This window comes from Tachyglossus aculeatus, chromosome Y4 (genome assembly GCF_015852505.1).
Source record: "Tachyglossus aculeatus isolate mTacAcu1 chromosome Y4, mTacAcu1.pri, whole genome shotgun sequence".
Taxonomy (NCBI): domain Eukaryota; kingdom Metazoa; phylum Chordata; class Mammalia; order Monotremata; family Tachyglossidae; genus Tachyglossus; species Tachyglossus aculeatus.
The window spans coordinates 11,426,379-11,452,376 of NC_052096.1; the positions used below are offsets into that span (position 1 = coordinate 11,426,379).

The 25,998-nt window shown below is 50.9% G+C and overlaps 3 protein-coding genes across 3 annotated transcripts in view; 2 read left to right on the forward strand and 1 right to left on the reverse strand.

The window, feature by feature from the left end:
• Positions 1-2,890: 2,890 nt before the first annotated feature.
• On the forward strand, positions 2,891-4,579 carry LOC119947007 (extensin-like). Its single transcript, XM_038768483.1, has 3 exons — positions 2,891-3,102; positions 3,222-4,224; positions 4,394-4,579. The coding sequence occupies exons 1-3, from the start codon at positions 2,891-2,893 to the stop codon at positions 4,577-4,579; spliced, it is 1,401 nt and encodes a 466-aa protein (XP_038624411.1).
• Positions 4,518-8,155, forward strand: RPS27 (ribosomal protein S27). The gene is made up of 4 exons (XM_038769054.1): positions 4,518-4,603; positions 4,803-4,911; positions 7,816-7,926; positions 8,022-8,155. Exons 1-4 carry the CDS (start codon positions 4,598-4,600, stop codon positions 8,048-8,050), a joined length of 255 nt encoding a protein of 84 aa, XP_038624982.1. The 5' UTR covers positions 4,518-4,597; the 3' UTR covers positions 8,051-8,155.
• NUP210L (nucleoporin 210 like) overlaps positions 8,153-25,998 on the reverse strand; it is a 63,294-nt gene continuing 45,448 nt past the window's right edge. Inside the window, exons 30-40 of the mRNA XM_038768484.1 lie at positions 22,999-23,173; positions 20,705-20,880; positions 20,400-20,617; positions 20,113-20,249; positions 17,158-17,284; positions 13,450-13,599; positions 13,068-13,318; positions 12,593-12,797; positions 12,396-12,500; positions 9,413-9,487; positions 8,153-8,335 (exon numbers count right to left, since the gene is read on the reverse strand). Of these exons, the coding sequence (XP_038624412.1) occupies positions 8,241-8,335; positions 9,413-9,487; positions 12,396-12,500; positions 12,593-12,797; positions 13,068-13,318; positions 13,450-13,599; positions 17,158-17,284; positions 20,113-20,249; positions 20,400-20,617; positions 20,705-20,880; positions 22,999-23,173 (1,714 nt within the window). The 3' untranslated portion in view covers positions 8,153-8,240. The remainder of the gene's footprint in view (positions 8,336-9,412; positions 9,488-12,395; positions 12,501-12,592; positions 12,798-13,067; positions 13,319-13,449; positions 13,600-17,157; positions 17,285-20,112; positions 20,250-20,399; positions 20,618-20,704; positions 20,881-22,998; positions 23,174-25,998) is intronic.

Sequence of the window (25,998 nt, forward strand, 5' to 3'; positions counted from 1 at the left end):
TGGGATTATTAATATTGTTATTGATATAATAATAATACATTCAGTAGCTGTTAAGCACTTATACATACCAGACACTGTACTAAGCGCAAGGGTAGATCCAAGCTCATCAGGTTGGATACAGTCCCTGTCCCACATGGGGCTCTATGTCTTCATCCCCATTTTACGGATGAGGGAATTGAGGCACAGAGAAGTGAAGGGACTTGCCCAAGGTCACACAGCTGACAAGTGGCACAGCAGAATTAGAACCCAGGTGCTTCTTAATCCCAGGTCCGGGCACTAGCCACTGGATCATGCTACTTCTAAGTGTTTGGGCACCCAGAACGGGGGAAAGAAGGGACCCAGGGAGGGTCTTCGGGCCTCATTATTTCATTCAATCGTATTTACTGAGCGCTTACTGTGCGCAAAGCACTGTACTAAGCGATTGAAAAGCACAATTCTAGGCTGTGAGCCTAGGCTGTCTCTATTTGTTGCTGAATTGTACTTCCCAAGCGCTTAATACAGTGCTTTGCACACAGTAAGTGCTCAATAAATACAACTGAATGAATGAATACAATTCAGCCATAGAGACAATCCCTGCCCACAGCAGGCTCGCAGTCTAGAAGGGGGGAGACGGACATCAAAAAAGGAAACAGGTATCAATATAAATAAATAAAATTATAGATACGCACACATCTCAGTGGAAAGAGCCCGGGCTTGGGAGTTCTAATCCCGGCTCCGCCAATTGTCGGCTGTGTGACTTTAGGCAAGTCACTTCACTTCTCTGGGCCTCAGTGACCTCATCTGTAAAATGGGGATGAAGACTGTGAGCCCCCCGTGGGACAACCTGATCACCTTGTAACCTCCCCAGCGCTTAGAACAGTGCTTTGCACATAGTAAGCGCTTAATAAATGCCATCATTATTATTATTAATCCCCATTTTACATTTTACAGTGAGCCACGCAGAAGCAGCGTGGCTCAGTGGAAAGAGCCCGGGCTTTGGAGTCAGAGGTCATGGGTTCAAATCCCGGCTCCGCCACTTGTCCGCTGTGTGACTTTTAGACTGTGAGCTCACTGTTGGGTAGGGACTGTCTCTATATGTTGCCAGCTTGTACTTCCCAAGCGCTTAGTACAGTGCTTTGCACACAGTAAGCGCTCAATAAATACGATTGATTGACTTTGGGCAAGTCACCTCACTTCTCTGGGCCTCAATTATATCATCTGTAAAACGGGGATGAAGACAGTGAGCCCCCCGTGGGACAACCTGATCACCTTGTAACCTCCCCAGCGCTTGGAACAGTGCTTTGCACATAGTAAGCGCTTAATAAATGCCATTATTATTATTATTCCCGAGAGTTGTGCCGCACGTGAGGCCTTGGCATTCCCAGATCCTAAATTACAGTACAAACCGTTTGTTTGCCACGGTTTGGTCGGTGTTAAAATCCCCGTTTACAAGATGTCATCAGGAGATAACGGTCACCACAGGATGGGGACAGCCCAGGCAGAGAGGGGCCACTTTGGTTAATGATGTTACTCTACACACGGGAGTGCTTTCAGGCTGCACAAAATAAAAAAAAATAAAATAAAATGCACCTTTATATATGTATATATGTCTGTACGTATTTATTACTCTATTTATTTTACTCGTACCTATCTATTCTATTTATTTTATTTTGTTAGTATGTTTGGTTTTGTTCTCCGTCTCCCCCTTTTAGACCGTGAGCCCACTGTTGGGTAGGGACTGTCTCTAGATGTTGCCAATTTGTACTTCCCAAGCGCTTAGTCCAGTGCTCTGCACATAGTAAGCGCTCAATAAATACGATTGATGATGATGATAATGATAATAGTAATCATAATGATGGTATTTGTTAAGCGCTTCCTATGTGTATTCAGCGCTTAGAACGGTGCTCTGCCCACAGTAAGCACTTAATAAATGCCATTATTATTATTATATGTATATATGTTTGTACATATTTGTTACTCTATTTATTTATTTTACTTGTACATATCTATTCTATTTATTGTATTTTGTCAGTATGTTTGGTTTTGTTCTCCGTCTCCCCATTTTAGACTGTGAGCCCACTGTTGGGTAGGGACTGTCTCTAGATGTTGCCAATTTGTACTTTCCAAGAGCTTAGTCCAGTGCTCTGCACATAGTAAGCGCTCAATAAATACGATTGATGATGATGATAATGATAATAATAATCATAATGATGGCATTTGTTAAGCGCTTCCTATGTGTATTCAGCGCTTAGAACAGTGCTCTGCCCATAGTAAGCACTTAATAAATGCCATTATTATTATTATATGTATATATGTTTGTACATATTTGTTACTCTATTTATTTTACTTGTACATATCTATTCTATTTATTTTATTTTGTTAGTATTTTTGGTTTTGTTCTCCGTCTCCCCCTTTTAGACCGTGAGCCCACTGTTGGGTAGGGACCGTCTCTCGATGTTGCCAACTTGGACTTCCCAAGCGCTTAGTCCAGTGCTCTGCACACAGTCAGCGCTCAATAAATACGATTGATGATGATGATGAGGATAAAGGGTTACTGTTGGTATGTATGCACAAGATGGAGTCAGTCATGCCAGTTCGCTGGCGGACAACAAATTGCTTAATAAATGAATGCCATCATTATTATTGTTATTATTATCCCCAACGTGGCCCCCCCGCCGCCTCACTCACGGATGCCAGCCGACCTCCCCAACATGGCCGCCCACCCAAGACACGGCCGGGCCGCTCCGACCTTCCCAACATGGCCTCCCGCCACCTCACCCACAGAAGGGCCTACCCGCCCTCCCCACCATGGCCGCCCGCCCCGTGGCCCCCCAGCCTTGCCCCCCTCCCTCCCCAACATGGCCGCCCACCACCACCTCGCTCCCACGTATGCCCCTCCTACCTCCGCAACATGGCCGCCCGCCCCGTCGCCACCCGGCCTTGCCCCCCCTCCCTCCCCAACCATGGCCGCCCGCCACCTCGCTCCCACGTGTGCAACTCTGACCTTCCCAACATGGCCACCCGCCCCGTCACCACCCAGCCCTGCCCCCTCCCTCTCCAACATGGCTGCCCGCCAACTCGCTCCCACGTGTGCAACCCCGACGTCCCCAAACATGGCCGCCCGTCCGGTCACCATCCAGCCTCTCCCCCTTCCCTCCCCGACATGGCCGCCCACCACCACCTCTCTCCCACGTGTGCCCCCCGACCTCCCCAACATGGCCGCCCGCCCCGTCGCCACACAGCCTGGCCCCGCTCCCTCCCAAACATGGCCGCCCACCGCCTCGCTTCCACGTGTGCAACTCCGACCTCCCCAACATGGCCGCCCGCCCCGTCGCCACCCAGCCTTGCCCCCTCCCTCCCCAACATGGCCTCCCGCCACCTCACCCACAGAAGTGCTCCTCCGCCCTCCCCAACATGGCCGCCCTCTCCGTCACCACCCAGCCTTGCCCCCTCGCTCCCCGACATGGCCGCCCACCACCACCTCGCTCCCACGTGTGCCCCTCTGCCCTCCCCACCATGGCCGCCCGCCCCGTCGCCACCCGGCCTTGCCCCCGACCTCCCCAGCATGGCCGCCCGCCACCTCGCTCCCACGTGTGCCCCTCCGACCTCCCCAACATGGCCGCCCGCCACCTCACCCACAGAAGTGCTCGTCAGCCCTCCCCAAGATGGCCACCCACCCCGTCGCCACCCAACCTTGCCCCCCTCCCTCCCCAACATGGCCTCCCGCCACCTCACCCACAGAAGTCCCCCTCCGACGTCCCCACCATGGCCGCCCTCCCCGTCTCCACCCAGCCTTGCCCTCCTCCCTCCCCAACATGGCCTCCCGCCCCGTCGCCACCCAACCTTGCCCCCCTCCCTCCCCAGCACGGCCTCCCGCCACCTCACCCCCAGAAGTGCCCCTCCGACCTCCCCAACATGGCCACCCAACCTTGCCGCCCTCCCTCCACGACATGCCCGCCCGCCCCCTCGCCCCCACATGTGTTCTCCGCCCTCCCCACCATGGCCGCCCGCCCCGTCGCCCACCAGCCTTCCCTCCCTCTACGTCGCTCCCACACGTGCTTCTCCGCCCTCCCCACCATGGCCTCCCGCCCCGTCGCCCCCAGCCTTTCCCCCCTCCCTCCCCGACATGCCCGCCCGCCACCTCGCTCCCACGTGTACCTCTCCGACCTCCCCAACATGGCCCCCCTCCCTCCACCTCACCCACAGAAGTGCCCCTCCGCCCTCCCCAACATGGCCGCCCACCCCGTACCTCGCTCTTAGATGGACCGCCCCGACCCCCCCAACATGGCCTCCCTCCCCGTCGCCACCCAGCCTTGCCCCCCTCCCTCCCCAACATGGCCTCCCGTCCCCTCACCCGCAGAAGAGCTCCTCCGCCCTCCCCAACATGGCCGCCCTCCCCATACCTCGCTCTTAGATGGACCGCCGCGACCTCCCCAACATGGCCCCCCTCCCTCCCCACCAGGGCCGCCGCCTCGAGAGGGGCCGGGGGTCGGGAGGCGACCTCCCCAAGATGGCGCCGCGGCCGTCCCTCTACGTCACTTCCGCCTCGTTCCCCTTTATAAAGGGCAGGATTTCCGCTTTCGCTCCTTTCCGGCGGTGACGGGCCGGGCGCGCGGACATGCCTGTGAGTGGGTCCCGGTCCCCGTGTGCGGGCCGCGGGGGCCCCGGCCGGCCGCTCGGTCGCCCGCGCGGCTACGGCGGCCGGCGAGGGACCCGGCCCCTCAAGGCCCAAGATGGCGACGACGGGGCAAGGCGGGAAGAAGGGCGGGGGGTGGGGGGTCCGGTGTCCCCGCCGACTAACCCGGTTCCCCTTCCGCCCTCAGCTCGCCAAAGACCTCCTGCATCCCTCTCCCGAGGAGGAGAAGCGGAAACACAAGAAGAAGCGGCTGGTCCAGAGCCCCAACTCCTACTTCATGGACGTCAAGTGTCCAGGTCCAACACCCTCCCCCTTCGGGGACTCCACCGTCTGCTGTGTGACCCTGGGCAAATCGTTTCACTTCATAATAATAATGGCGTTTATTAAGCGCTTACTATGTGCAAAAGCCCTGTTCTAAGCGCTGGGGAGGTTACAAGGTGATCAGGTTGGCCCTCGTGGGGCGCACAGATTTAATCCCCATTTTACAGATGAGGTAACTGAGGCACAGAGAAGTGAAGTGACTGGCCCAAAGTCACCCAGCTGACAATTGGTGGAGCCGGGATTTGAACCCGTGACCTCTGACTCCAAAGCCCGGGCTCTTTCCTACTGAGCCACGCGCTCCTCTGTGCGCCGGTTACCTCATCTGTAAAATGGGGATTGAGGCCTTAAGTCCCATATGGGACGGGGGCTTGTGCCCTACCTGATTTGTTCATCATCATCATCATCATCATCAATCCTATTTATTGAGCGCTTACTATGTGCAGAGCACTGTGCCAAGCGCTTGGGAAGTACAAATTGGCAACATCTAGAGACAGTCCCTACTCAGCGTTTAGAACAGTGCCCTGCACATAGTAAGCACTTAAAAAATGCCATTTTGATATGTATATATGTTTGTACATATTTGTTACTCTATTTTTCTTGTACATATCTATTCTATTTATTGTATTTTGTTAGTAATCATCATCATCATCCTCATCAATTGTATTTATCGAGCGCTTACTATGTGCAGAGCACTGGACTAAGCGCTTTCGAAGTACAAATTGGCAACACCTAGAGACAGTCCCTACTCACCGTTTAGAACAGTGCTCTGCACATAGTAAGCACTTAATAAATGCCATTATTATTATATGTATATATCTTTGTACCTGTTTGTTACTCTATTTATTTTACTTGTACATATCTATTCTATTTTTTGTATTTTGTTAGTAATAATAATCATCATCATCATCAATCGTATTTATCGAGCGCTTACTATGTGCAGAGCACTGGACTAAGCGCTTGGGAAGTACAAATTGGCAACATCTAGAGACAGTCCCTACCCAACAGTGGGCTCACAGTCTAAAAGGGGGAGACAGAACAAAACCAAACATACTAACAAAATAAAATAGAATAGATATGTACAAGTAAAATAAATAAATAGAGTAATAAATATGTACAAACATGTACATATATACAGGTGCTGTGGGGAAGGGAAGGAGGTAAGATGTCTTCACCTCGGTGCGTAGAACAGTGCCTGGTACACACAGTAGCCACCCCTGATTATATATGTTTGTACATATTACTCTATTTTACTTGTACATATCTATTCTATTTATTTTGTTAGTATGTTTGGTTTTGTTCTCTGTCTCCCCCTTTTAGACTGTGAGCCCACTGTTGGGTAGGGACTGTCTCTATATGTTGCCAAGTGCTTAGTACAGTGCCCTGCACACAGTAAGCGCTCAATAAATACGATTGATTGATTCTCCCCTAGTGATCCACCACAGACCGTCCCACACCCTAGATTCCCCCAGTAACAATCATAATGCTGGCATTTGTTAAGTGCCTACTGTGTGCCAAGCGCTGGGGTAGCTACAAGGTAATCTGGTTGTCCTACCTGGAGCTTACATCATCAGTTGTATTTATTGAGCGCTTACTGTGTGCAGAGCACTGTACAGACAGTCTTTACCCCCCCCCATTTTGCAGATGAGGGGACTGAGGCCCAGAGAAATGAAGTGATTGCTGCTTAGAGAAGCAGCGTGGCTCAGTGGAAAGAGCACGGGCTTTGGAGTCAGAGGTCATGGGTTCGAATCCCAGCTCCACCACAAGCCTGCTGTGTGACCGTGGGCAAGTCACTTACCTTCTCTGAGCCTCAGTTACCTTATCTGTAAAAATGGATTAAGACTGTGAGCCCCACGTGGGACAATCTGATCATATTGTATCCACCCCAGCGCTTAGAACAATGCTTTGCACATAGTAAGCGCTTAACAAATGCCATCATTATTATTATTATTATTGCCCAAAGACAAGGTAATCAGGTTGTCCCACGTGGGGCTCACAGTTCTCATCCCCATTTTTCAGGTGAGGTAACCTAGGCCCAGAGAAGTGAAGTGACTTGTCCATAGACACAGCTGATAAGTGGCAGAACTGGGATTAGAACCCACGACCTCTCATTCCCAAGCCCAGGCTCTTGCCACTAAGCCACACTGCCCCCAGTGATCCACCCCCTAGACTCTACAATAATAATAATAATGGTATTTGGGAATTGCTTTCTATGTGCCAAGCACTGTTCTAAGTGCTCAGGGAGATACAAGGTAATCAGGTTGTCCCATGTGGGGCTCACAGTTCTCATCCCCATTTTCCAGGTGAGGTAACTGAGGCCCAGAGAAGTGACTTGTCCATAGTCACAGCTGATAAGTGGCGGAGCCGGGATTAGAACCCACGACCCCTGATTCCCAAGCCCAGGCTCTTTCCACTAAGCCACTCGGCTCCCAATGACCCACCCCCTAGACGCTCTACAGTCTAGACTGTAAGATCATTGCAGGCAGGGAATGTATATCTTTGGTTGCGTTGTACTTTCCCTAGCGCTTAGTACAGTGCTCCTCAGCACACAGCAAGCAGTCCGTAAATGCTATTGACTAGACTCTCCCGCCGTGACCAAGCATGGACCACCCCAAAGCCTCCACTCCCCTAGTGACCCTCGAGGACAACCAGTGTCCCACCCCGTGACCCTCCCCTCTCCGTTTAAGCCTTTCTCTGCATGCCCATTTTGCCCATTTCTTCTCTGGGCCTTGGGAGGATCCCGGGATGCGAGCTTGGGCTGGAGGTCCAGGAAGGCTAGTGCTGCGCCCGGTACCCGATGCCCACTTTATAGGTGGCATTACCGTGGTGGTGGGGGGCGGCTCCCCTCGAGGGGTTTCTAACTGTTGGTCTGCCTGTCCTAGGATGCTATAAAATCACCACGGTCTTCAGCCACGCACAGACGGTGGTCCTGTGCGTCGGCTGCTCCACTGTCCTCTGCCAGCCCACGGGGGGGAAGGCCCGGCTCACAGAAGGTAAGAGACCCCCGGCCCTTATCCGAGGAGCGTCCCCTCCGCGTCCCAGTGCCACCCACCCCCTTGTCCTGACGGGCCGCCGCTTTCTTTTCCAGGATGCTCCTTCCGGCGAAAGCAGCACTGAGTCCCTTCCCCTGGAGTCCTGGGCGGCGGCGGCGGGTGAAGGCAGCGTGAGGGGAGCGGGGGCCCCCTGCCCACCTGCTGTCAATAAATTTTGGATAAAAGCTGACGTGGTTGGTCTGCGGTGGGGAGGGGGCCGCGGGCCACGGCCCCGCCACCCTCCCCCCGGCGCTCGGCCCGGTTTATTGAGGTGGTCAGCGGCGCACGCTCCACAGCCAGTGCTGCAGCCGGCTCTGGGCCAGGGGCGGCTGGGGGCTCATGTACGGCCCGCCGGACGGGTACGGGTAGCCTGCGGGGAGGAGGTTGGAAATAACGGCTTTTTAAAGGCATCTGTGAAGGGCTTACTACGTGCCGAGCGCTGTACAGGGATTGTCTCTCTTATCATACCTGGCCAAGTGGCTAATAATAATAATAACGGCATTTATTAAGCGCTTACTATGTGCAAAGCTTCTGAGCGCTGGGGAGGTTACAAGGTGATCGGGTTGTCCCTCGGGGGGCTCAGGCTTCACCCCCCGTTTTCAGATGAGGGAACTGAGGCCCAGTGAAGTGACTTGCCCAAAGTCACACAGCTGACAGTTGGTGGAGCCGGGATTCGAACCCATGACCTCGGACTCCAAAGCCCGGGCTCTTTCCACCGAGCCACGCTGCTTCGCTAACACAGTGCTCTGCACACAGTCACTGCTCACAAAATTCAAGTGATTGGCTTAGATACAAGCTGATCACGATGGGCACGTTCTCCGTCTCACGTAAGACTCCCCGTGTTAATAATAATGGCATCTGTTAAGCGCTTACTATGTGCTAAGCACTGGGGGGATACAAGGTGATCAGGTTGTCCCGCGGGGGGGCTCGGCAGTCATCACCCCCATTTTACAGATGAGGCTCCGAGAAGTTAAGTGACTTGCCCATGGTCACACAGCAGACGTGGCAGAGCTGGGGTTCGAACCCACGACCTCTGACTCCAAAGCCCGGGCTCTTCCCACTGAGCCACGCTGCTTCTCCAAAGAGCCCGGGCTTGGGAGTGAGAGGTCATGGGTTCAAATCCCGGCTCCGCCACTTGTCAGCTGGTTGACTTTGGGCAAGTCACTTCTCTGGGCCTCAGTTCCCTCCTCTGGAAAACCATTATTACAAATACGGGGGTGAAATTCGAACCTGGGTTCTACTGAGTCCCGGACCCGCGCTCTTCTCACTGCTGCTCCAGTGTGGGGAGCCCCCATCCCCACTGTTGGGTAGGGACTGTCTAGATGTTGCCAATTTGTCCTTCCCAAGCGCTTAGTCTAGTGCTCTGCACACAGTAAGCGCTCAATAAATACGATTGATGATGATGGTCACCCGGCCCCCCTCCCCTCCGGCCGCCCCCTTAACCCACCTGTCTGGCCCGAGGCCGGGGTGGGCACGTACACCACGGGTACCGTCTGCACTCTGTTGAGGAAGGCGTTGTACGCTGTGGGGAGGGAAGATCATCATCATCATCATCAATCGTATTTATTGAGCGCTTACTATGTGCAGAGCACTGGACTAAGCGCTTGGGAAGTACAAATTGGCAACATATAGAGACAGTCCCTACCGAACAGTGGGCTCACAGTCTAAAAGGGGGAGACAGAGAACAAAACCAAACATACTAACAAGATAAAATAAATAGATATGTACAAATAAAATTAATGGAGTAAAAAAATGATAAATATGTACAAACATATATATACAGGTGGTGTGGGGAAGGGAAGGAGGTAAGATGAGGGGGATCAATCAATCGTATTTATTGAGCGCTTACTATGTGCAGAGCACTGTACTAAGTGCTTGGGAAGTACAAATTGGCATCACATAGAGACAGTCCCTACCCACCAGTGGGCTCACAGTCTAAAAGGGGGAGACAGAGAACAGAACCAAACATACCAACAAAATAGAATAAGTAGGATAGAAATGTACAAGTAAAGTAAATAAATAAATAAATAGAGTAATAAATACGTACAACCATATATACATCTATACAGGTGCTGTGGGGAAGGGAAGGAGGTAAGACGGGGGGATGGAGAGGGGGACGAGGGGGAGAGGAAAGAAGGGGCTCAGTCTGGGAAGGCCTCCTGGAGGAGGTGAGCTCTCAGCAGGGCCTTGAAGGGAGGGGGAGAGATGATCATCAATCGTATTGAGCGCTTCCTATGTGCAGAGCTGTTGGGTAGGGACTGTCTCTATATGTTGCCGACTTGTACTTCCCAAGCGCTTAGTACAGTACACAGTAAGCGCTCAATAAATACGATTGATTGATTGTCTGTCTCCCCCTTTTAGACTGTGAGCCCGCTGTTGGGTAGGGACTGTCTCTATATGTTGCCAATTTGTACTTCCCAAGCGCTTAGTCCAGTGCTCTGCACATAGTAAGCGCTCAATAAATACGAGTGATGATGATGATTGATTGTACAGGGCCATCCGCTTAGAGCGGCTGTGCCCTGTAAGAGCCGGCACGGCAGGTGGTCAGTGTCGTCATCAATCGTATTTATTGAGCGCTTACTATGTGCAGAGCACTGGACTAAGCGCTTGGGAAGGACAAATTGGCAACAGATAGAGACAGTCCCTACCCAACAGTGGGTATTCTTTCATTCAATCGTATCGAGTGCTTACTGTGTGCAGAGCACTACTAAGCGCTTATCAGGTCAATCATTTACTGTGTTGGGCGAGTGCAGAACGAGAGACTGGTCGGATCCGTAAAATGGGGATTAAGACTGTGAGCCCCCCCACTCCCCACGTGGGACAACCTGATCATCATCATCAATCGTATTTATTGAGCGCTTACTATGTGCAGAGCACTGTACTAAGTGCTTGGGAAGGACAAATCACCTTGTAACCTCCCCAGGGCTTAGAATGGTGCTTTGCACATAGTGCTTAATAAATGCCATCATTATTATTATTACTAAGCGCCTGGAAGAGTACAGTATAGCAGTTGGTAGATACATTCCCTGCCCACAACAAGCTTGCAGTATAGGTGGGGGAGACGGACCGCAATATGAATAAAAAAAAATGAAGGCTGAAGGAGGGGTGAAGATAAGGTGCAAATTCAAGTTCAAGGATGACGCGCAAGGGAATGGGGAAAAGAGGGAACGAGGGCGTATTAGGGGAAGGCCCCTCGGAGGAGTCTCCGTCGCATTGCGGCGGGATACTTGTACTTCCCAAGCGCTTAGTACAGTGCTCTGCACACAGTAAACGCTCAATCAATCAATCAATCAATTAATCAATCGTATTTATTGAGCGCTTACTATGTGCAGAGCACTGTACTAAGCGCTTGGGAAGTACAAATTGGCATCACATAGAGACAGTCCCTACCCAACAGTGGGCTCACAGTCTAAAAGGGGGAGACAGAGAACAGAACCAAACATACCAACAAAATAAAATAAGTAGGATAGAAACGTACAAGTAAAATAAATAAATAAATAGAGTAATAAATATGTACAACCATATATACATATATACAGGTGCTGTGGGGAAGGGAAGGAGGTAAGACGGGGGGATGGAGAGGGGGACGAGGGGGAGAGGAAAGAAGGGGCTCAGTGTGGGAAGGCCTCCTGGAGGAGGTGAGCTCTCAGCAGGGCCTTGAAGGGAGGAAGAGAGCGAGCTGGGCGGATGGGCAGAGGGATTGGGGGCATTCCAGGCCCGGGGGAGGACGGGGGCCGGGGGTCGATGGCGGGACAGGCGAGAGCGAGGTACAGTGAGGAGATTAGTGGTGGAGGAGCGGAGGGTGTGGGCTGGGCAGTAGAAGGAGGAGGAATAAATAATTCCTCAATAACTCAATTCCTCAATAACTCAATAAATACGATTGAATGAATGTGTTCCCTGCCCACGAGGAGCTGAGGACAACCGATGAGGAGACTGACGGCTGCCAGTCTTGGAGTAGCGTAAAGAGAGAAAAACGTCACAGGAGGAAGAGGGGACTCGTGACTGCTGTCCGAAGGGCTGCCGCCAGTCGGGCAAGGGTTGCGCCCATAAAATAATAATAATGGCATTTATTAAGTACTTACTATGTGCAAAGCACTGTTCTAAGCGCTGGGGGGATGCAAGGTGATCAGGTTGTCATCATCATCAATTGTATTTATTGAGTTCTTACTATGTGCAGTCTCACTGGGCTCACAGTCTTCATCCCCATTTTACGGATGAGGGAATGAGGCCCAGAGAAGTGACTTGCCCAAAGTCACACAGCTGACAAGGGGCAGAGCGGGGATTTGAACCCGTGGCCTCTGACTCCAAAGCCCGGGCTCTTTTCCACCGAGCCACGCTGCTTCTCATGCCAGGGGAGGATGAGGCCGAGAGGTGGGTGTAGAGGAGGAAGGTCGCGGCCGGTCTATGGGGTGGTGGGGTGTGGCACTCACTGAGGAAGATGACCGCGGTGGAGGCCAGTACAGCAAACAGGGTGAAGAGGAGGATTTGGTAGGAGCCGACCAGCTGCTGGACCATGCCCGCATCCTCGCAGTGACCTGGAGCCGTTGTGGGCACAAAGGTGAGCGGGTGGGTCCTCCCGCGTCCCCACCGCCGCGGTGACGTGGTTGGGTTGGGGGGGGCCACTCACCCACGGTGGCCTCCTCCCTGACGGCCCGCACGGGCACGGCCGCCCGCTGCCGGGTGAGCGGGCAGGAGACGTTGACGAAGACGGGGGCCGCCATCTGACGGAGCGACGTGACGTTGACCACGCGGACGGTGTAGACGGCCTGGCCGGGCACGGTCGCAGAGCGGCCCCGCCGCTGGACCACCACCACCGGCGAGCTGGCCGAGACCTGCGGGTCCAGAAGGGGACCTGCCACCCGGTCCGTCCCACCCCCGGGGGTCACCCGGCCCGGCCCGCCCGGAAGCGGGCCCCCGGACCCCGACGGCTCTAAAACGCGTCGTCCGGGGGATTAATCCCGGGTGACTCCCCGGAGGCGGTGGGCCCGGGTGGAGGGCTGATGAGCGGGCTCTGCTCTCGGCTAACCTCCCATCCAGCGGTCCAGGGAGAGCGGACGGGCTGCTCCGGCTATGCCCACCCCGTGCCCATGGGTCAGTGGTACCTCCAGCTTGTCCAGCACCCTGTCGACGCCCAGGACCCGCACTTCGGCCGCGGGGTGGGCCCGACTGAGCCGCAGCTCCGACCGGTTGACGAAGAAAGCGGGGACGAAGGGGACCAGGAGCCTCTGGGAGCCGCCGGGCCCGCGCGGGCCGGACAGCGAGACCCAGGTGTACACCGCCGTGTCCGCCACGCTCAGCGGCTGCAGCAGCTCCTCCGCCCGCGGCCGGGTGCCCACCAAGCACTCGTACAGCCCTGCGACGGTGGGGCGCGGGGGGTGGCATCGTCGGCCCTGCCCGTCTCGGGGTCGCCCGCTTCTCCCGGTGGGCCGAGGGGTGGCCGTTGGGGGGGGACTGGCTCGGGGGGACGGCGAGAGAGGACGGTACCTCGCCGGACGCTGAAGTTGGCGCGGACGTGGAAGACCTGGCTGGCCGGGATGTCCATCAGCGTGTTGCTGAATTGCACGTGGCAGAGGACGAGGGTCTGGGGGAGCAGCAGGGCCTTGATGGCCGCCTCCTGGAGCGGGCTGCAGGACCCTAGCGACGGACACCGCCAAAAAGAGGGACAGGTGGGGTGGCAGGCACCCGCGAGCCCACCCGCCCACCTCCCCAGCCGCTTTGGTGCCTTGGGGCAAGATTGAGCAGCGTGGCTCAGTGGAAAGCCCCCTCCTCCCCCTCTCCATCCCCCCATCTTACCTCCTTCCCTTCCCCACAGCACCTGTATATATGTATATATGGTTGTACATATTTATTACTCTATTTATTTATTTATTTTACTTGTACATTTCTATCCTATTTATTTTATTTTGTTGGTATATTTGGTTCTGTTCTCTGTCTCCTCCTTTTAGACTGTGAGCCCACTGTTGGGTAGGGACTGTCTCTATGTGTTGCCAGTTTGTACTTCCCAAGCGCTTAGTCCAGTGCTCTGCACATAGTAAGCGCTCAATAAATACGATTGATTGATTGATTGATTGATTGAAAGAGCCCAGGCTTTGGAGTCAGAGGTCATGGGTTCAAATCTCGGCCCCGCCACTTGTCAGCTGGGTGACTTTGGGCAAGTCCCTTCACTTCTCTGGGCCTCAGTTTACCTCAACTGTAAAACGGGGGTTAAGACTGGGAGCCCCCCGTGGGACAACCTGATCACCTTGGAACCTCCACAGCGCTTAGAACAGTGCTTGGCACATAGTAAGCGCTTAATCATCATCATCATCATCATCATCAATCGTATTTGTTGAGCGCTTACTATGTGCAGAGCACTGTACTAAGCGCTTGGGAAGTACAAATTGGCAACATCTAGAGACAGTCCCTACCCAACAGTGGGCTCACAGTCTAAAAGGGGGAGACAAAACCAAACATACTAACAAAATAAAATAAATAGAATAGATATGTACAAGTAAAATAAATAAATATAGAGAGTAATAAATATGTACAAACATCATCATCATCCTCAATCGTATTTGTTGAGCGCTTACTATGTGCACAGCACTGTACTAAGCGCTTGGGAAGTCCAAATTGGCAACATATAGAGACAGTCCCTACCCAACAGTGGGCTCACAGTCTAAAAGGGGGAGACAAAACCAAACATACTAACAAAATAAAATAAATAGAATAGATAGGTACAAGTAAAATAAATAAATAAATAGAGTAATAAATATGTACAAACATCATCATCATCATCAATCGTATTTGTTGAGCGCTTACTATGTGCAGAGCACTGTACTAAGCGCTCGGGAAGTCCAAATTGGCAACATATAGAGACAGTCCCTACCCAACAGTGGGCTCACAGTCTAAAAGGGGGAGACAAAACCAAACATACTAACAAAATAAAATAAATAGAATAGATATGCCATTATTATTAACCAGCGCTTAGAACAGTGCTTTGCACGTAGTAAGCGCTTAACAAATACCATCATTATTATTGGGGCCGGCCGGGCAACCCCCAACGGTCTATCGTCTTAGTGAGCGCTTATTATGGGCAGAGCACTCTACTAAGCACTCGGGAGAGGACGATAGACGCATTCGCTGGCCGCAACGAGCTTACAGTCTAGAGGGGGGAGGCGGACATTTATAGAAATGATTGTCAGCGCTCTCCCCTAGACGCCTGTTCCTGGGTTTGGGGGTTCACTGAGGCTGCGCCTTGGGAGAATGGGGGGGCGTCACGTGGTTTAGCCGAGGCCCCCGGTCCCTGTCTTCAAACTGCTCGGAACATCTCGGAATAAGTAGAAGTAAAGCTAGATGCACATCATCGTCATCTTTGTACTTCCCAAGCGCTTAGTCCAGTGCTCTGCACACAGTAAGCGCTCAATGAATACAATTGAATGAATGAATGAATGAATCAGAATAAACAGAAGTAAAGCTAGATGCACATCATCGTCATCTTTGTACTTCGCAAGCGCTTAGTCCAGTGCTCTGCACACAGTAAGCGCTCAATAAATACGATTGAATGAATGAATGAATGAATCAGAATAAATAGAAGTAAAGCTAGATGCACATCATCGTCATCTTTGTACTTCCCAAGCGCTTAATACAGTGCTCTGCACACAGTAAGCGCTCAATAAATACGATTGAATGAATGAATGAATGAATCAGAATAAATAGAAGTAAAGCTAGATGCACATCATCGTCATCTTTGTACTTCCCAAGCACTTAATACAGTGCTCTGCACACAGTAAGCACTGATTAAATACGATTGAATGAATGAATGAATGAATCATCGTCATCTGTGTACTTCCCGAGCGCTTAGTACAGTGCTCTGCACACAGTAAGCGCTCAATAAATATGATTGAATGAATGAATGAATGAATCATCATCATCTTTGTACTTCCCAAGTGCTTAGTCCAGTGCTCTGCACACAGTAAGCGCTCAATAAATACGATTGAATGAATGAATCGGAACAGAAGTAAAGCTAGATGCACATCATCGTCATCTTTGTATTTCCCAAGCGCTTAGTCCAGTGCTCTGCACACAGTAAGCACTCAATAAATACGATTGAATGAATGAATCGGAACAGAAGTAAAGCTAGATGCACATCATCGTCATCTTTGTACTTCCCAAGCGCTTAGTCCAGTGCTCTGCACACAGTAAGCGCTCAATAAATACGATTGAATGAATGAATCGGAACAGAAGTAAAGCTAGATGCACATCATCGTCATCTTTGTACTTCCCAAGCGCTTAGTCCAGTGCTCTGCACACAGTAAGCGCTCCATAAATACGATTGAATGAATGAATCGGAACAGAAGTAAAGCTAGATGCACATCATCGTCATCTTTGTACTTCCCAAGCGCTTAGTCCAGTGCTCTGCACACAGTAAGCGCTCAATAAATACGATTGAATGAATGAATCGGAACAGAAGTAAAGCTAGATGCATATCATCGTCATCTTTGTACTTCCCAAGCGCTTAATCCAGTGCTCTGCACACAGTAAGCGCTCAATAAATACGATTGATTGACGAAGTGACTGGCCCAAAGCCACACAGCTGACAAGCGGCGGAGCCGGGATTAGAACCATAATTATTCTTACTATTATTATTATCCCATTAATGTCTGTCTCTCCTTCTAGACTTGGATCTCCTGTCAGTCAATCAATCAGTCGTATTTATTGAGCGCTTACTGTGTGCAGGGCACTGTACTAAGCCCCTTGTATCCCAAGCGCTTGGTACAGTGCTCTGCACATAGTAAGTGCTCAATAAATACGATTGATTGATTGATTAGTATCCAAGGGGATAGGACCGAGTGGGCGACACCCAAGAGGCAGCTTTGACCCGCACTGGGCAGAGGAGGAGGGAGGTGAGGAAGGGGCGGGGACCCCCCATTTTGGGGGCCGCAGTGGGGGAGAAGATCCGAAATCAATCAATCAATCGTATTTATTGAGCGCTTACTGTTTGCGGAGCACTGTACTAAGCGCTTGGGACGTACAAGTTGGCAACATCTAGAGACGGTCCCGACCCAACAGTGGGTTCAGAGTCAGAAAGAAGGTGCGACCGCGCTGACCCGCGTTGGGATGACCAGACTCGGGGAGAGCGGGTGCCGTGGGCGGCTTTCCGCCTCGGTGATGTCCACGGAGGGAACTGTCTGGACGCCCCGGCCCCCCACCCACCTCTCAGGTTGGATCCTCGCCGGCTGGTGCCGATGAGGAGCCTGAAGTCGCCGGAGTCGGGCGCGTTGGTGAGGAAGGTCCTGGGGTCGTAGCTGAGCGTGAGCCGCGAGGACGCGTTGACCACCACCTGCGGGGCCGGAAGGAGCCGAGAGCTGGGGGGATAAGCGCTTAGTACAGTGCTCTGAGCGCTTAGTCCAGTGCTCTGCACATAGTAAGCGCTCAATAAATCTCTACATGTTGCCAACTTGTACTTCCCAAGCGCTTAGTGCAGCGATCTGCACACAGTAAGCGCTCAATAAATACGATTGATTGATTATTATTTGTGTGTATATATATATATATATATACACACAAATAATGTACATATATATAATGTGTATATGTGTATATTTTATTTTGTTAGTATGTTTGGTTTTGTTCTCTGTCTCCCCCTTTTAGACTGGGAGCCCACTGGTGGGTAGGGACTGTCTCTAGATGTTGCCAATTTGTACTTCCCAAGCGCTTAGTCCAGTGCTCTGCACATAGTAAGCGCTCAACAAATACGATTGATGATGATGATGATGATAAATACGATTGATGATTGATGATGATCCGGCCGGGGGGAGCCCAGACAGCAGCCCGGGCACGTTGACCAGCGGTTCCCACTCCGGGCTCGCAGCCCTTCGTGTCCGTCGTATTTATTGAGCGCTTACTGGGTGCAGAGCGCTGGACTAAGCACTTGAGAGAGTACGGTTAGAACGGACACATGCACATAGTAAGCGCTCAACAAATACGATTGATGATGATGATGATGATGATTCCCCGCCCGCGAGTTTACAGTCTAGAATATTAACAAAATAAAATAGAATAAATATGTACAAATAAAATAAATAAATAGAGTAATAAATATGTACAAGTACAGAGATGGTCCCTACCCCACAGCGGGCTCACAGTCTAGATGGGGGAGACAGACAACAAAACAAAACATAGTAACAAAATAAAATAAATAGAATAAATATGTACAAATAAAATAGAGTAATAAATATGTACAAGTATAGAGACGGTCCCTACCCCACAGCGGGCTCACAGTCTAGATCGGGGAGACGGACAACAAAACAAAACATAACAAAATAAAATAAATAGAATAAATATGTACAAATAAAATAGAGTAATAAATATGTACCAGTGTAGAGACGGTCCCTTCCCCACAGCGGGCTCACAGTCTAGAAGGGGGACACAGACAACAAAACAAAACATAGTAACAAAATAAAATAAATAGAATAAATATGTACAAATAAAATAGAGTAATAAATATGTACAAGTATAGAGACGGTCCCTACCCCACAGCGGGCTCACAGTCTAGACTGGGGAGACAGACAACAAAACAAAACATAACAAAATAAAATAAATAGAATAAATATGTACAAATAAAATAAATAGAGTAATAAATATGTACCAGTATAGAGATGGTCCCTACCCCACAGCGGGCTCACAGTCTAGAAGGGGGACACAGACAACAAAACAAAACATAGTAACAAAATAAAATAAATAGAATAAATATGTACAAATAAAATAGAGTAATAAATATGTACAAGTATAGAGACGGTCCCTACCCCACAGCGGGCTCACAGTCTAGACTGGGGAGACAGACAACAAAACAAAACATAACAAAATAAAATAAATAGAATAAATATGTACAAATAAAATAAATAGAGTAATAAATATGTACCAGTATAGAGATGGTCCCTACCCCACAGCGGGCTCACAGTCTAGAAGGGGGACACAGACAACAAAACAAAACATAGTAACAAAATAAAATAAATAGAATAAATATGTACAAATAAAATAGAGTAATAAATATGTACAAGTATAGAGATGGTCCCTACCCCACAGCGGGCTCACAGTCTAGAAGGGGGACACAGACAACAAAACAACACATAGTAACAAAATAAAATAAATAGAATAAATATGTACAAATAAAATAAATAGAGTAATAAATATGTACAAGTATAGAGACGGTCCCTACCCCACAGCAGGCTCACAGTCTAGATGGGGAGACAGACAACAAAACAAAACATATTAACAAAATAAAATAAATAGAATAAATATGTACAAATAAAATAAATAGAGTAATAAATATGTACAAGTATAGAGATGGTCCCTACCCCACAGTGGGCTCACAGTCTAGAAGGGGGACACAGACAACAAAACAACACATAGTAACAAAATAAAATAAATAGAATAAATATGTACAAATAAAATAGAGTAATAAATATGTCCAAGTATAGAGATGGTCCCTACCCCACAGCGGGCTCACAGTCTAGAAGGGGGACACAGACAACAAAACAAAACATAGTAACAAAATAAAATAAATAGAATAAATATGTACAAATAAAATAGGGTAATAAATACGTACAAAGATATATACACATATACAGGTGCTGTGGGGATGAGGAGGGGGAGAGGAAGGAGGGGGCTCAGTCTGGGAAGGCCTCCTGGAGGAGGTGAGCTCTCAGTAGGGCTTTTCAAGCGGAAAAGGCGGAAGGATGGACGCCGGACGGGATGGGGAGAAGTGGCGCTTAGTCCAGTGCTCTGCACACAGTAAGCGCTCAATAAATACGATCGAATGAATGAATGAATGAATTGTATTTTGTTAATATGTTTTGTTTTGTCGTCTGTCTCCCCCTTCTAGACTGTGAGCCCGCTGTTGAGTAGGGACCGTCTCTTGGACTTGGACTTCCCGAGCGCTTAGTCCAGTGCTCTGCACCCAGTAAGCGCTCGATACGTACGATTGAATGAATGAATGAGTGAATGAATGAAGTGGAGAAGTGGGGAGAAGTTTTAGACTGTGAGCCCACTGTTGGGTAGGGACCGTCTCTATACGTTGCCAACTTGGACTTCCCAGGCCGGTCCGAGCGGGGTGGGGAGGAGGGCAGGGGCAGCCCAGCGCGGGAAGGCGGCGGAGAAAGTTACTACCTCCTGGTAGGTGCGCACGAGGCCCGGGATTTCGTAGAAGACGGTGGCCGTGCCGTGGCCGCGGGCCACGGCCGCTCCGGTCAGCGTGTCCAGTTGGAGGATGTTGTCCGGTGAGACCACCCAGAGCCCGGGCTCGCCTGGGTAGAGGCGGGACTGGTCAGCGGGGCCCACTTACGTCCCGTAACCGGTGCCCGGCTCCCACGGCTCACCCCGTTCCCCACGGCCTGCCTGCCCTCCGCCCCACCCCGGTCGGACCGTCCGGGCGAGGGTCGGGGGTCTGGACGGACCTCCCCGGCCGACCAGGTGGGTGCCGAAGCAGACGACGTCGCCGACCACGGAGAGCCGGGCGTCGGGCTCGATGGCGCGCTCCACGGGCACGGGGACGTAGTCGGCCAGGCCCGGATGGCGCGGGTCCCACACCGCCAGCAGCGTCACGCCCCGGTTGACCGCCTGGGCCACGTACGTGTGGTTCTTGTTGCCCGGACCGATGAGCAGGAGGTCATCCCTGAGAGGAGGCCGGGGTTGGGTGCCCGCCTCGGCCGGGACATGACGCCGGGGGGAGCGGGCCACGGCGGGAAGCGGGCACCGGTACCTGTTGAGGGCCAGGCGGAGCTGGGCGCTGTGCGTGTGGAAGCGCTCTCCCAAGCCGTCGTACAGGTGGACGGTGAAGGTGAGGGCCGCGCCAAGGGGGAAGGCCGCCAGCCTCTTGCCCGGGGCCGTGAACAGGCCGGGGCTGGTGCTGATCCACAGGTAAGTCACCGGAGCCACCTGTGAGCAACACCGGGGGTCAGGGCACGGGGGCACAGGGGCCACCGCGGTGGGTGGCATCCCGGGGCAGAAAGGGCAGGCCCGCCCTTTCACCACCACCACCACCATCCGGGTGGGCTGGGGATTTTGACTCCCCCCAAATCATTCATTTAACCATATTAGTCCATCATCATCATCATCAATCGTATTTATTGAGCGCTTACTATGTGCAGAGCACCGTACTAAGCGCTTGGGAAGTACAAGTTGGCAACATACAGAGACAGTCCCTACCCGACAGTGGGCTCACAGTCTAAAAGGGGGAGACGGAGAACAAAATTCAGTCGGGTTTAACGAGCACTCACTGTGTGCAAAGCACTCTACTAAGTGCTTGGGAGAGTAATAATAATTGTGCTATTCGTTAAGCGCTTACTATGTGCCAGGCACTGTACTAAACGCTGGACTGAAGCAAATCGGTCGGACCCGGTCCCTGTCCCGCGAGGGGCTCACGGTCTCACAATCCCCGTTCTCCAGCTGAGGGAACTGAGGCCCAGAGACGGAAGTGCCCTGCACACAGTAAGCGCTCAATAAATACGATCGAATGAATGAATTCACTGAAACCTAAGCGCTCAATAAATACGATCGAATGGATGAATGAATAAAGAAATAATATTCTATTATTTTATTTTGTTAGTGTGTTTAGTTTTGTTCTCTGTCTCCCCCTTTTAGACTGTGAGCCCACTGTTGGGGAGGGACTGTCTCTAGATCTTGCCAATTTGTACTTCCCAAGCGCTTAGTACAGTGCTCTGCACATAGGAAGCGCTCAATAAATACGATTGATGATGATTTATTGAGTGCTTACTGTGTGCAGGGCACTGTACTAAGCGCTTGATGTGAGGATGTGAGGAGGGAAGGCGTGGGCCAGGGGTCAGGAGCCAAACAGGCGATGTGGAGGCCCAATGAGAAGGTGAGCGCCCAAGCCCCTTCCTTCCTCTCCCCCTCGTCCCCCTCTCCATCCCCCCGTCTTACCTCCTTCCCTTCCCCACAGCACCTGTATATATGTATATATGGTTGTACATATTTATTACTCTATTTATTTATTTATTTATTTATTTTACTTGTACATTTCTATCCTACTTATTTTATTTTGTTGGTATGTTTGGTTCTGTTCTCTGTCTCCCCCTTTTAGACTGTGAGCCCACTGTTGGGTAGGGACTGTCTCTATGTGATGCCAATTTGTACTTCCCAAGTGCTTAGTACAGTGCTCTGCACATAGTAAGCGCTCAATAAATACGATTGATTGATTGATTACTGTGTGCAGAGCATTCATTCGTTCAATCGTATTTATTGAGCGCTTACTGTGTGCAGGGCACTGGATTAAGCGGTTGGGAAGTCCAAGTTGGCAACACAGAGAGACGGTCCCTACCCAACAGCGGGCTCACAGTCTAGAAGGAGAATAATAATGACGGCATTTATTAAGCGCTTACTATGTGCCAAGCACTGTTCTAAGCGCTGGGGAGGTTACACGGGGATCAGGTTGGCCCACCGCGGGGGCTCACAGTCTTAATCCTCATTTTAATCCTTCTAGACTGGGAGCCTGCTGTTGGGTCGGGACTGTCTCTATATGTTGCCAATTTGTACTTCCCAAGCGCTTAGTCCAGTGCTCTGCATATAGTAAGCGCTCAATAAATACGATTGATGATGACGAATAATAATGATGGCATTTATCAAGCGCTTACTACGTGCCAAGCACTGTTCTAAGCGCTGGGGAGGTTACACGGTGATCAGGTTGGCCCACCGCGGGGGCTCACAGTCTTAATCCTCATTTTAATCCTTCTAGCCTGTGAGCCCGCTGTCGGGTCGGGACCGTCTCTATACGTCGCCAACTTTCCCCAAGCGCTTAGTCCGGTGCTCCGCACACAGGAAGCGCTCAATAGATACGACTGATTTTACAGAGGAGGTAACCGAGGCACAGAGAAGTGACGTGGCTGGCCTAAAGTCACACAGCTGGGATTTGAACCTGTGACCTCTGACTCCGAAGCGCGTGCTCCTGCCACTGAGCCACGCTGAGTAGGACACTGTACTAAGCGCTCGGGAGAGCGCCAACCGGCTACCTGGTTCCGTGGCCGCCCCCGGCCTCACCTGGACGCCGGTGATGGCCGTCTGGTTGACCCCGAACGGCTCCCGCGAGGTGACCTCCAGGACGGCGGAGCCCGCCACGGCCCCGGCCCGCAGGAGGCCCCGGCCGTCCTCCTCGATGACGGACGAGTTCGGGAAGCACTTGAGGACGCGGGAGCTCACGACGGCGGCTCCTTCCCTACGGATCATCATCATCATCAATCGTATTTGTTGAGCGCTTACTATGTGCAGAGCACTGTACTAAGCGCTTGGGAAGTACAAACTGGCAACATCTAGAGACAGTCCCTACCCAACAGTGGGCTCACAGTCTAAAAGGGGGAGACATCAATCGTATTTGTTGAGCGCTTACTATGTGCAGAGCACTGTACTAAGCGCTTGGGAAGTACAAATTGGCAACATACAGAGACAGTCCCTACCCAACAGTGGGCTCACAGTCTAAAAGGGGGAGACAGAGAACAAAACCAAACATACTAACAAAATAAAATATACACATATATACATATATACATTATATATATATATATATACATTATTTGTGTATATATATATATATACACAAATAATAATCAATCAATCAATCGTATTTACAGATGGGCGGGCATGGTGGGAGCGGCCGGACGGGAGATTCCCGGCGGGCACTGGCACTGCCAACCGGCGGTGGTCCGCCCTGGGAGCCCCTCTCCCTGCCGCCCGCGGGCCCTCCGTCCCCTCAGAGAAGCAGCGTGGCTCAGTGGAAAGAGCCCGGGCTTTGGAGTCAGAGGTCATGGGTTCCAATCCCGGCTCCGCCCCACATCTGCTGGGCGACCTTGGGAGAGTCACTTCTCTGAGCCTCAGTGACCTTGTCTGTAAAATGGGGATTGACCGTGAGCCCCACGTGGGACAACCTGATCGTCTTGTATCCCCTCCAGCGCATAGAACATCATCATCATCATCAATCATCATCATCAATCGTATTTGTTGAGCGCTTACTATGTGCAGAGCACTGTACTAAGCGCTTGGGAAGTACAAACTGGCAACATCTAGAGACAGTCCCTACCCACCAGTGGGCTCACAGTCTAAAAGGGGGAGACAGACAACAAAACCAAACATACTAACAAAATAAAATATACACATCTATACATATATACATTATATATATATATACATTATTTGTGTATATATATATATATATATACACAAATAATAATCAATCAATCAATCGTATTTACGGATGGGCGGGCATGGTGGGAGCGGCTGGAGGGGAGATTCCCGGCGGGCACTGGCAGTGCCAACCGGCGGTGGTCCGCCCTGGGAGCCCCTCTCCCTGCCGCCCGCGGGCCCTCCGTCCCCTCAGAGAAGCAGCGTGGCTCAGTGGAAAGAGCCCGGGCTTTGGAGTCAGAGGTCATGGGTTCCAATCCCGGCTCCGCCACGTCTGCTGGGCGACCTTGGGCGAGTCACTTCTCTGAGCCTCAGTGACCTCGTCTGTAAAATGGGGATTGACTGTGAGCCCCACGTGGGACAACCTGATCGTCTTGCATCCCCTCCAGCGCATAGAACATCATCATCATCATCAATCATCATCATCAATCATATTTGTTGAGCGCTTACTATGTGCAGAGCACTGTACTAAGCGCTTGGGAAGTACAAACTGGCAACATCTAGAGACAGTCCCTACCCAACAGTGGGCTCACAATCTAAAAGAGGGAGACAGAGAACAAAACCAAACATACTAACAAAATAAAATATACACATATATACATATATACATTATATATATATATATATATATATACATTATTTGTGTATATATATATATACACAAATAATAATCAATCGCGGGACAACCTGATCATCTTGTATCCCTCCAGCGCATAGAACGTCATCATCATCCTCAATCATCATCATCAATTGTATTTATTGAGCGCTTACTATGTGCAGAGCACTGTACTAAGCGCTTGGGAAGTACAAATCGGCAACACATAGAGACAGTCATCATCATCATCATCATCAATCGTATTTATTGAGCGCTTACTATGTGCAGAGCACTGGACTAAGCGCTTGGGAAGTACAAATCAGCAACATATAGAGACAGTCATCATCATCATCATCGTCAATCGTATTTATTGAGCGCTTACTATGTGCAGAGCGCTGGACTAAGCGCTTGGGAAGTACAAATTGGCAACATATAGAGACAGTCATCATCATCATCATCGTCAATCGTATTTATTGAGCACTTACTATGTGCAGAGCACTGTACTAAGCACTTGGGAAGTGCAGATTGGCAACATATAGACAGTCATCATCATCATCATCAATCGTATTTATTGAGCGCTTACTATGTGCAGAGCGCTGGACTAAGCGCTTGGGAAGTACAAATTGGCAACATATAGAGACAGTCATCATCATCATCATCGTCAATCGTATTTATTGAGCACTTACTATGTGCAGAGCACTGTACTAAGCACTTGGGAAGTGCAGATTGGCAACATATAGACAGTCATCATCATCATCATCATCAATCGTATTTATTGAGCGCTTACTATGTGCAGAGCACTGTACTAAGCGCTTGGGAAGTACAAATTGGCAACATATAGGGACAGTCCCTACCCAACAGTGGGCTCACAGTCTAAAAGGGGGAGAACAGTGCATAGTAAGCACTTAACAAATGCCATCATTATTTATTATTATTATTATTATTATTATTATTATTATTATTATTATTATTATTGGCCCCCCACATCTGCTCGGGGTCCACACCGAGAACCGGGCCTCGGCCCCCCACAAGGGCACTACCCGCTTGGCGCTCAGAGGGTTGCCCCCGGGGGTCGGAGCCACGGCTGCCCAGTTCTAGGCATTCATTCAATCGTATTTATTGAGCGCTTACTGTGTGCAGAGCACTGGACTAAGCGCTAGTTAGCCAGGCAGCCATCGTATTTATTGAGCGCTTACTGAACACCGTATTAAGCGCTTAGGGGCGGACAGCAGAACAATCTAAAGGCCGCATTCCCCGTCCACAATGAGTTT